General features: G+C 39.8%; 1 protein-coding gene across 1 annotated transcript in view; it reads left to right on the forward strand.

Annotated features, from left to right (window-relative positions):
• The first annotated feature begins 209 nt into the window (after window positions 1-209).
• Window positions 210-12,189, forward strand: part of LOC103522658 (protein unc-13 homolog 4B-like) — a 39,827-nt gene continuing 27,847 nt past the window's right edge. Inside the window, 3 exon segments of the mRNA XM_026832679.1 lie at window positions 210-915; window positions 4,402-4,476; window positions 5,086-5,194. Of these exon segments, the coding sequence (XP_026688480.1) occupies window positions 548-915; window positions 4,402-4,476; window positions 5,086-5,194 (552 nt within the window). The 5' untranslated portion in view covers window positions 210-547.

Here is a 12,189-nt window from a genome sequence, read left to right on the forward strand (position 1 = left end):
TGTTTTTTATTCTTTTTGTTTGTCCCTTCGCGTGCGTTTTGTTTTCGAGTGTCCATTTGTGAGTCAAACTTGTTAGTAACTTACTCCTGTGTTGATTGGAAATATTACTCGAATCTTCTCGAAAGAACCTTTGTACTCTTGAAAGTCTTGGAACAATCTTTCTTTTAGTGACCGTAGTGCAGGTTATGTGTCAATTTTTCTACCAAATCGAGGGAATTTACCAATCTTATCATTCTGTTGAGGCGAGGAACACTGATACGGTCGGGTGAACTCGAATAGCTTCGCGTCACGTGATTTCTTTCTACGTATTCTATCGTAATCGAGTGCTATCGATCCTTGGCGAACTTAAACTTACCCGTAGATTCGTATAAGCTTAACCCTTAACCCATCCTTTAGGTCTGTTTACCCCTAAAACTAAGCCTCAGAGTGGGCCTTTTGTGTAATGACTTCAGCAAACTTGCCCAAATAACTTGCTAACGGAATTGAACACCTCGAGTGTACGGACAAGAACCGTAAAGAAGTGAGAAGTTCTCTACAAGGTTTTATCATGGAGGATCCAAACGAACCACGTGACACGACGCAATCCGGTACTGACCCAACCATGACGGACCCTTCCGATGCAACCACTGTTGAAGAACCAGACTCTGACGACTCCAATTACCATTCTGCCAGAGAGAATGAGGAAGACAGTGCAACACGACTTGATACCAGTGCAACACAAGCCGATACCGCTGAAACACAACCCGATTCCAGTGAAACATTTGATTCCTCACAACTAAGTCTGGATGCAACATTGGCACCGAGAGATTTAAAGGCGAACATTTTGGAACGCATGAAATTTGGCGCGCCGGACAAATCTCAGGATGCCTCATGGCAGGCGTTTTTCGACACGCGGAAGAATATCGAGGAGAACAGGTGAGTGAGGGAAATTTGGGTGTTCAGACAGAAAGGAGGCGATCATAATTCCGGAAAAAGGCGAAAATAAGAGGGTGCCATGTAAGAGAAATAAGAGGTTTTTACACATAGGAAATAAGAGGTTCTCATAATCTTTTGCAGTAAATTGAGTGGTCCGGTGCCAGACTTGCCTGACCCAAAAATTTGAGCTACCTCCATTAGGAGGAAGTACTAAAAAAAGATCTGTTCCCAGCATCGACAACTATGTTTCCAAATGTCTGATGACATGAAATAAGTACTATGTTGCTTGAATACTTCCTCAGAGTAAGAATAACATGGAGGGTTTGAGACCAAAACGAAAGACACTTTTCAAATCGAAGGTTATATATCAGCTGATTTGGTACCAGTGCGCCGGACCATGAATAATTTCCTGGGTAGGATGACTTTCACAGAAATTTTGAAACATTATTTCTGCTTTTTTATGAAACTTTTACTTTTAACAACTTCTAAGTAAATTCGATGGGTATCTTATCTTAGTTAAAATTTGGCCCAACTTTAGGTCTCATTATCTCAATTTGAAGAAACTGAGGGTTAGGCAAGTCTGGCACCGGACCAAAAATACTAATGGCCGCGGCCCCAAGCTGAATTTAAGTTTAAGCTTGGTTCAAGTTTCACTCTTTAAGCAAAACTGATTGTCTGACATTTTTTTTTGAACAACCAATCAGATTGCTAAATCCGAGAGTTCAAATCTTAAACTGAATTTAAAATCTGATTCGTGTGGAGTGCGTTATGGAACACTATACAACTAAACATACTACACCGTGTCTAATGTAGTAAATGATGACACTGTGTGATGATTTTCCTGAGTCTTTAATGCTTAATCACTCGGATTTCCACGGCATGCATGAACAACATACCGGTCTACCGTTACATAATACGTATACTTCTACTTACCTACGTATTAAATTCATAGGTAATTATGTATGTATGAGCAGAAAATTGTTTAATACCCACTAACAACAGCACACGGAAAAACACATCGTGGGGGAAAAAACACATAAATCTTCGTTGCGATCTGGAACGGAAACACTGGGTACGATTAGGTACTCAAAACACTTTTTTGAGTCCTCAGGATGTTGAAAAAAAAAAAACTGGTTTAAAGAAACATTTCTACGTACGAATAAGTTGTTTATAAATTTCTGTGACGTCATTCATTAACTGTCCTAATGCCCAATAGGTTGTGAGGTAGTACCTGTTGGTACTGGAGTCTGGAAGACTATGTATGCCGGTGAATCATACCATCACGTACATACCTGATACAATACCTATCGTACGTAGATAGATGATCTTGTTAGATAGGCAGGTATCGATAGCAATATCATCGTTTCAATCAAGCAAAGTTTCTTCAGCCAGCCTAGTTATCTTGGAGGATAGTGCGTTTTGTAAGCGCTAGGCCGCAGGTTTCATTCCTGTCCGGGGCGGATTATATCCTAGGCGGATTATAAGGTTCGGAACGGCTGGCTTTCTCCTATCCCGTCTTTCTTCTGTCTTCGCTTTCGGGACGATAAGACCTTGGCAGATACAGTTCCCTCTATCAAATCTCTCTTTTTTTTTTTTAAATCTTCTAGCCGATACAAGATAGGCATTTTTTTCACACAGAAATCAAATTATTCTGTCCACTCTATCTGATCGCATCGGGTGTAGTCCCAGGAGAGTATTTTTCAAGATAGGCATTTTTTTCACACAGAAATCAAAGTATTTTTCAATTACATAAAATTTCACATGTAATAAAATAACTCTAATAACGCCATATTACGGATAATTATGAGAGGGACAGCTTGGAAAATACCATTGGGAAATTCAACTCACTGTTTTCATTTCAAGTTTCCTTTCTTCATAAGTTTCCGAATAGAATACTAAGAACACACACCTAACCTTATGAATTTCTGGTATAAGTTTCCGAATACTAAGAACACACACCTAACCTTGTGACTTTCTGCATAAGTTCCCGAATACGAAGAACACACACCTTATCTTACCAAAATGGAAAGATATTGTACATTGTTTATGAAGCCCGAATAAGACTGGAGAGTCCCTTTGTTCCAAAGCAGCGTATACAAGGTCGATCAACGATCGAAAACGCAGATCCTGAGAAATATTGCTCTCCTTTGGTTTTCACTCTGAGCCGGAAGCCTTCAAAATTTTAGACAAAATGTCCTGCAAAATTTACTCATAATTATGTACCTATAGCTATGAGGAAAAACTAGTCTCGAGAGAAGAATTGCGTATAAGTGCGTTTGGTGGGCGGGGTAAAATTGCGTACATTTAGCGGTTTAACGAATGATCATCATAATTTTAAACCCATCGAAGGAATGAGAAAACGACATAATTATGTACGTACTTATTGTACTAACAACTGAAGAGTTCGCGGAAAAAAAAGGTAATGATGAATGGTCCACTATTTAATATTCGTCGATCCAAGAAGGTCTGTTTCAAGAGGTCTTTTCTTGGTGTTGATCTTGTTTGGTGGGGTTTCAAAAGGTCTGCCTCGGTCAGATCTTGTCTTTTGTTTTCGCCCTACTGAATATGGACACGATATTTTCACATTTACACTATATTCCGAACTATACCTAGGTTCACAATAGCCTCCTCCTCTTTTCTCCAACGGAGTCTTCATCTGTTATCGGCGAGATTACATGCAATTATTTCATTATTATACCTTTGTACCTTCTCAGGTAGACGCTGCAATCTATTTCCCTACCTTCGCGGTACCTCTAATGAACTACATTAATTGAATCACATTTAGAACACCTATATTGCATAGACATACAGATATACCGATACCAGAAATAGACCGCAATATCTCTATCATTACAAGCATCATTGCAAGGAATAGGGGATTCCCATTACTCACAGGAATTGAGAGGGGATTTCTCTGCAAATCGGAATGTATGAGAAGCCGGTTTTGAAATCATTTCAAGTTCCAAAGTTCTTCAGGTCAAGTTGATCGTTTTTGAGTTCAGTTCAGTTTGATTCAAATGTTATATTAACTGATAAAATTATTCGTGTATTTAGTGGGACCTTTTTTGTGTTCTATAAAATTATAACTGTACTAAACATACTTATACATATGTGAATAACGAGTACATATAGTTTTTGAAATATATCAAGACTAAAGGGCCCTGTGGACGATCTAGCTTGTCAATAATTTGATGATTATGTAAGGTGTAAGGCTGTGCTTGACGTGATTATCAAGCCTAATCCACAAGCACACAAGCACATGATTGTGGAAATTTTGATTCAAGGCTTGACAAGCATGCTTGCTCGTCTACAGGACACTTTACAATGCAAATAAGGCAACCTCTCGGAAACCCAGCCGAGGTATGGAGTTTTTCATCCATAAGTAAAACTTGAGAAAGTGGCCAAAACAATAGTTACTAGCCTACTGTTACTGATGCACTTCATTTGAAATCCCTAAATCAATCCCAATCTCTTTTCGACTTTCAGGGTTCAGGAAATTGATGGCAACTTCTTCGAGCGCTTCGGGTCCCGTCTCAAGGAGCAGCAAGAGTCCCAGAAGGCTGACGCTCTCGGGAAATCAGCAATATCAAGTGGACCAATTAGATGTTTGTCATGTTGCAATATAATTCGCCATCTGTTGTCAATGATAAATGATTCAATCACAAAGACAGTCTTTGTTGCTGAACCCAGCCGAGGTATGGAGTTTTTCATCCATATTTAAAACTTGAGAAAGTGGCCAAAACAATAGTTACTAGCCTACTATTACTGATGCACTTCATTTGAAATCCCTAAATCAATCCCAATCTCTTTTCGACTTGCAGGGTTCAGGAAATTGATGGCAACTTCTTCGAGCGCTTCGGGTCCCGTCTCAAGGAGCAGCAAGAGTCCCAGAAGGCTGACGACGAGAACCAATTAGATGTTTGTCATGTTGCAATATAATTCGCCATCTGTTGTCAATGATAAATGATTCAATCACAAAGACAGTCTTTGTTGCTGATTTGTAATTACAACCGACTTCTATGTTGAACATCGTTGGAATCTCTTTTAAGATCAAATTCGCCAGATAAGATGGTTGGATTTTGTGTTTTTTTTTTTTTGTAGGACACAGAGTAGAGTTTAGATATAGGAGGCAAAACGAGAAGAGGCAGGCCGAAATGAGATGGAGAGATATGACGACGAGAAAGATGGCGTCCAGGAGGATCTGGCTGTCCAGAGTATTCTGGAACCTCTGCAAGCGACGGCGCCCACTGAAATGCTCTCCAACGTCATAGGATGGAACGTAAGTAGTGTGGCGAATAGGGATTTGGAACACAATGAATTGGAATTGGACTGAAACGCATCACTTGCCTTTAGGCACAGTCCACTTGTCAAAGTTGCTGGAATCCATTTGTCAAAGGTGCTGGAATACATTTGTCAAAGGTGCTGGAATACATTACCCACTGAAATGCTCTCCAACGTCATAGGATGGAACGTAAGTAGTGTGGCGAATAGGGATTTGGAACACAATTAATTTATTGGAATCGGACTGGAACGCATCACTTGCCTTTAGGCACAGTCCACTTGTCAAAGTTGCTAGAATCCATTTGTCAAAGGTGCTGGAATACATTCAAAGGTGCTGGAATACATTTGTCAAAGGTGCTGGAATACATTTGTCAAAGGTGCTGTAGGACACAGAGTAGAGTTTAGGTATAGGAGGTAAAACGAGAAGAGGCAGGCCGAAATGAGATGGAGAGATGGAGTGAAAGAGGACCTTAAAGACAGAAAGGATAGAGAAAAAGAGTAGAATATAAGGTGGAAACGCCGACCCCAAATTGATTTGGGAAAATGTAAACTAACTACTGCACGAGGGTACATTTTACAAAAGCTGCTTTCCAGAATGCAGCTGAACGATAAAAAGCCTCTTCAAAAGTTCAAGTGTACGCACAAGAGTCAAAGTACAGAAAACAATCGAGAGTCGAGTAATCTGTCAGGCAATAATTTTTTGAGGTTTTAACTGAAGTACTGTATCTAGGGGTAGGGGCAATATCGCGAAACGTCAGAAATAAATAGGTAGGTATCTCACTTAATGTCGTCGAAAGATCGAAAGGAGAGAGCAAAAAGGAAACAATTAGTTTAAGTAATTTCAGTAAAAAGGTTGAAATTCGGGGAAGGAAGGGGCTTCTACCTTTTCAAATAAACGGTCCATCATCATTACAGACACTTCTATTTTGATAATATCCTCATATTCCTCATGCTAACACACTTTATATTTCTTCATTTTCTTCCAGGTCAAATCATTTTGGGAGTCTGCCAAAAAATTGCTGCCATCTTGTTTTAGTAATTTAAGGAAACTCAGGAAATCAGTGCCCAATGGACATAACTTGAAAAAGTCAAATCCGTCCAAAACTCCAAAATTATTCAACCTGTTACCATGTCCACAACTTCGGTAAAGTCCGCCTCAATGGGCCGAATGAATACGAGGTCTCGCAGAACGATAAACACCTTTCGGGCCTACAACACATTTCGGGGCCTCAAAAAAGAGGCGTGGCAACAGAGGACCAACTTATATATTCAGTCCATGACGGTGCGTTATGACACGTTTGACATCACTGTATAACTGCTAAGGTCTTTAGTCATGGGGGATTTGGTCTCTAACACATAACTTGAAAAAGTCAAATCCGTCCAAAACTCCAAAATTATTCAACCCGTTACCATGTCCACAACTTCGGTTAAGTCCGCCTCAATGGGCCGAATGAATACGAGGTCTCGCAGAACGTTGAACACCTTTCGGGCCTACAACACATTTCGGGGCCTCAAAAAAGAGGCGTGGCAACAGAGGACCAACCTGTATATTCAGTCCATGACGGTGCGTTATGACACGTTTGACATCACTGTATAACTGCTAAGGTCTTTAGTCATGGGGGATTTGGTCTCTATTTTTTTTCATAGGGCTTTAACATCCGTGTTTATTGCTATGGTCTATGACCCTGTCTAGCTTGAATGTAAGTGGGGACCCTCGTGGACAGTTTTGCTAGTCTTTTTTTATACGGCTTTAACGTTTAACGTCACTATTGAGGGAGATATGGTAACTTACTTCTACTTAAAGTAGGTAAGTGAAGTACCTACATAAAGTTGAAATATAAGGAAGAATAGATAAAGATAAAGTTACCATTCCTATTCCCCCCTCACTGTTGATATGGTATTGTACCACGGTTGATATGATTCACAAAGGTACCGAGCCTCCAATTGATTATTAATTTAACGTCACTGTTAACTGCTAAGGTTTATGGGGGTTTTAACATCACAAAGGGTTTCCTAATGTACAATCTTACCTCATATTTTTGTATGACTATACATCGATTTTTCCCTTTTCCAGCAAAAGAAACCGCCGCAATTTTTCTAGATCTCGTCAATCGACATCAATCGATGCGACGGCTGTCGACCATGTGTGGACACAGCTCCAAAATACAATCTGCCCCACGTTGTTTAGTTTTAGTAAAGTTGAAAGTCTTATTTTGCAGGCTACCTAACCCCGGATTCCAGAGAGAGAATCCATGATCAGACCGAAACTCAACATTTACTATTGGCAACTAAAAATGGGTTCAATATAATAAAGCCATCTGTTCCGTAAACAAGCTGGGCCCGCCCCTCCGGGAATTTTTTAGCCCGTAGTTTATTCGATCGTGATTAGAGAAAATCAGTACCTATGTACCTACCTGATTTGTTTAATATTCAGTTTATTATCATTATTGATTTGATTTTTTGATTCAGACAGACAGACGACACCGAAACGAAAACAATAGTCCGTCCCTTATACCTTTTTATTACTATTGTAATAATAAAGGAAGGACGGACTAAAAATGGTTTCTTCAAATTAAATTGATCCCAAGGGCAAGGAAAACCTAGACCCTTTGACAAATGGAGTGTGCCTGAAGGCATGTGTTCCAATCCACTCAACCCCAATCCACTGTTCCCTCTTTGTTTTCAGCATCCTCTCTGCATTATCACAGAAGCAGATTCCGGCCGACATAGATTTGCTGCCTGACAATATTTACGGATGGATCGTCACGCCCGGACAAAACGATCTGACCATTACGCTGAAAGACGCGGTATCTCAGGGAGCTATAGACTGGTAAGAATCTTGCTTCCCCCCCTTGACAAAATTCTCAGGGAGCTATAGACTGGTAAGAATCTTGCTTCTCAAACATTGCCGTCATTTGCTTGGTCTGTAAGTACTTCCATTCGTACAGCGTTCTGAAGTACAAATCTGATCCTCTCTCTGCAATGTGACCCATACAAAAACCAGCAGCATTTAACATTTCTCACATCTACTGACATTATCCTTCTCATTTCATTATTACTTACTAATTTCATTATTCTAGTATCACACGACGAATATCACTTCGAAAAATTGATGCAGCAATGTCATAATATAAAGAGATTTTAACTGAAGCACTGTATCTAGGGGTAGGGGCAATATCGCGAAACGTCAGAAATAAATAGGTATCTCACTTAATGTCGTCGAAAGATCGAAAGGAGAGAGCAAAAAGGAAACAATTAGTTCAAGTAATTTCAGTAAAAAGGTTGAAATTTGGGGAAGGGAGGGGCTTCTAACTTCTCAAATAATCGGTCCATCATCATTACAGACACTCTATTTTGATAATATCCTCATATTCCTCATGCTAACACACTTTATATTTCTTCATTTTCTCCCAGGTCAAATCATTTTGGGAGTCTGCCAAAAAATTGCTGCCATCTTGTTTTAGTAATTTAAGGAAACTCAGGAAATCAGTGCCCAATATAGAAGACAACAGAGAATTTTTCTGTTTTTGAAATTGACATTGTTTTTCACTGCTCTATGAGATGAGGTCGTGGTTATGTACCGGGTTGGGTTAGGTTCGGACTGGTTGGGATAGGGTATTGTTTCTACAGTTTGGCATGGGAGTGGTAACTTAAGCAAGGTTACCTCACAAGCTTAAGCTAACCTTGCTTAAGTTACCACTCCCATGCCAAACAGTAGAAACAATATCCTAACCCAACCAGTCCGAACCTAACCCAACCCGGTACATAACCACGACCTGAATGAACACGTGAGTGAAAAACAAGAGTGGTAACTTAAGCAAGGTTACCTCACAAGCTTAAGCTAACCTTGCTTAAGTTACCACTCCCATGCCAAACTGTAGAAACAATATCCTAACCCAACCAGTCCGAACCTAACCCAACCCGGTACATAACCACGACCTGAATGAACACGTGAATCATACATATAAATAAATAACTAATTAAACTGGGTTCTTAAGCTGATTTTGTTCTATATCTGTGCAACAAATTCTACTTACTTGAATTTCTTCTTGCATACTGGACAACTAATTGGTCCCAGCTTTCCATCCACTTCAAAGTGTCGCCAGCCGTCTGTGTTAACGCCCTCGGGTCCCAGTAAATCACTCGGATCCATTGTAGGTCCCGTATACACTAACTCACTATCGTCGGGAAACATGGTGAACATGTTTATTTGATCCATATCGAAGGGTACCTCCTGGCTTCCCGTCGGGTATCGATCGAGATAGTGAGTCGTTTTGTGCCTGAAAGTCGACATCATTAATCTTTCTAAATGTAACGAGTTGCGTTCGACATAATTAATTTTTCTAACTGCAACGAGTTGCGTAAATTATCCAGTATGAACTTTTCCAAGTCAACTTTGAACATTACGGAAGCGAATACAATAGTCCGTCCCTTATACCTTTTTATTACTATTGTAATAATAAAGGAAGGACGGACTAAAAATGATAGAAATTCTAAAGGAGTCGATAGTGAAGGTAAGAAGGGTCGATAGTGAAGGTAAGAGGAGCTTCATTCTGTGGATTAAGTATCGAGGTGTCGATAGTGAAGGTAAGAGGGGTCGATAGTGAAGGTACGAGGGGTCGATAGTGAAGGTAAGAAGGGTCGATAGTGAAGGTAAGAGGAGCTTCATTCTGTGGATTAAGTATCGAGGTGTCGAGATTTTTAAGACCTGTTGTTGTTGTTGTTGTTGTAGCGGCTTTGTCTATAACCGAAAGGTGATGCGTGTGATGACCAAATATAGTAAATAGCTCTTCTATCAGCCAGAGCCCATTTTTGAGACCTCGCCCTCGATACGTAAGCCTTAATTTTTGACACTTCGATCTCAAGATTTTTGAGACCTCAGCCGGAATTTTGTCCGGGGTGTAAGTACCTTTTATGACCGAGTTTGTTTGTTGTTAGGGATTAGAATACTTGTACCTCTATGTATTTTTGAATGTACATACATATGTATAGGCTGGGCATTACATCGAACTCTTGACGTTCACGCAACCTCTCGTAGGCTGAAAATTCGTAAAACTTAAAATCACCTAAATAAAACATCGTCAATTGATTTTGTGATGATCGAATTTCGTGTGATTGTTGAGATGCTAATATTACTAATGTACCTTCCAGGCAACTGTGATCCCTATGTGTCCATACCCGGGGAATTAATCATGGGCATGATACACCCTAGGAATGTATCACGCATCGCTGACTCAAAACCCACCGTGATGGGCAAATGAAACTATCAAAAGACATGAAATCGTGTTCGAAATTCCTTCATTACATTGTTAAGATTGTCTTTCGTTATCAATTTCTGATATTCCGCAACCATCACTCCTTTGATAGAACTTTTATAAGTATATATCTTGATATCATCTTGTTTGTTTAGAGCTACGTGTATTCGTTTTTGTTACATGTTAAGTTCGAACCTTCGGAAATTGAGAATAAATTGTAGACAAACAAGCTGGGTCCGTCCCTCCGGGAATTTTTTAGCCCGTAGTTTATTCGATCGTGGTTAAAGAAATACCTATGTAATTGAAATATATGATAGCCAATTAGCCAAGCTTTTCCTGCTAGCCTGACGGGTGATCTGGTCCTGATAGGATAGGGAATATTGCCTGAGAGGTGATTTGTTATTCAATAGGCAGGCATTTTAGTAGATGTTTGCTCATACCCACATCTCATAAATCACAGCAACGAGAGCAATTTCTCAATATTACCGATTTTCTCACCAAAATTGTAGAGCATTTGAAGAAGATAAAAAACCCGTATAAAAAGGACCTATTCACTTCAACAAAGACCGAGTACACAATATTCTTAAGATAAAATAAAGAAATAGAATGATAATTAATAACAAGATGTAATAAAGAAATAGATGACAAATGTAATGGGCAACTCAGAGGTAAAGTAAGAAGGTCTAGCGTTGGCATTGAACAGCAAGTACATGACACAGCAACGAGAGCAATTTCTCAATATTACCGATTTTCTCACCAAAATTATAGAGCATTTGAAGAAGATAAAAAAACCCGTGTAAAAAGGACCTATTCACTCCAACAAAGACCGAGTACACAATATTCTCAAGATAAAATAAAGAAATAGAATGATAATTAATAACAAGATGTACCTAATAAAGAAATAGATGACAAATGTAATGGGCAACTCAGAGGTAAAGTAAGAAGGTCTAGCGTTGGCATTGAACAGCAAGTACATGATAAAGAGATAACATACAGAGCGTATGAAATTATATGAACATCATATTTAGAGAAATAATGAAGAATTGTAGGTAGATGAAGAATAAGCACAGAGAATATTAACCTTCGCGAAACTACGTTAGGGCTCGTAGGTCAGTGAACGGCAGAACTGGAGAGTAAGGACCCTAAGGGCCTCCCAAACGCCCAATAGGAACCCCAAAGGGAATTGAAGATGCTATTATTAATAAAAAATTGGACTAACCGTTCAGCAATTTATTATCCGCCCCTGGGGCGGGAATCGAACCGCGGCCTAGCGCTTACAAGGCAGACGCGCTACCCTCCAAGCTAACTAGGCTGGCGGAAGAGAAATCTTTGTTACTTGTACGAAGCTAAAGTCTAACTTTCCTAAAGGTGTGTCCACGCATAGTCGACCGGCCGTCGATGGACATTGATTCCCAATAAATTAATTCACATCGATCGACCGCCGTCGACTGGGTGGACGCAGCTTGAGACTTACGCAAAGCACACATGTCCACCTGGAAAATGACGCTCCGAATTTCCGAAACTTGAATTTGACTAATTATTAGGCTGACTTCCTTCATCCAGTCGATAGCCCAGGGCAATAAGTCAAAAGCCACGGGGCAAACACGTTAACGATGTTCCACTTGATTTCAACAGCTTCAAGTGAATGAATGAATGAATACATTTGTCAAAGGTGCTGGAATACATTTGTCAAAGGTGCTGGAATACATTTGTCAAAGGTGCTGGAATACATTTTTGT

Source organism: Diaphorina citri, unplaced genomic scaffold (assembly GCF_000475195.1).
Source record: "Diaphorina citri unplaced genomic scaffold, Diaci psyllid genome assembly version 1.1 scaffold80, whole genome shotgun sequence".
Lineage (NCBI taxonomy): Eukaryota > Metazoa > Arthropoda > Insecta > Hemiptera > Psyllidae > Diaphorina > Diaphorina citri.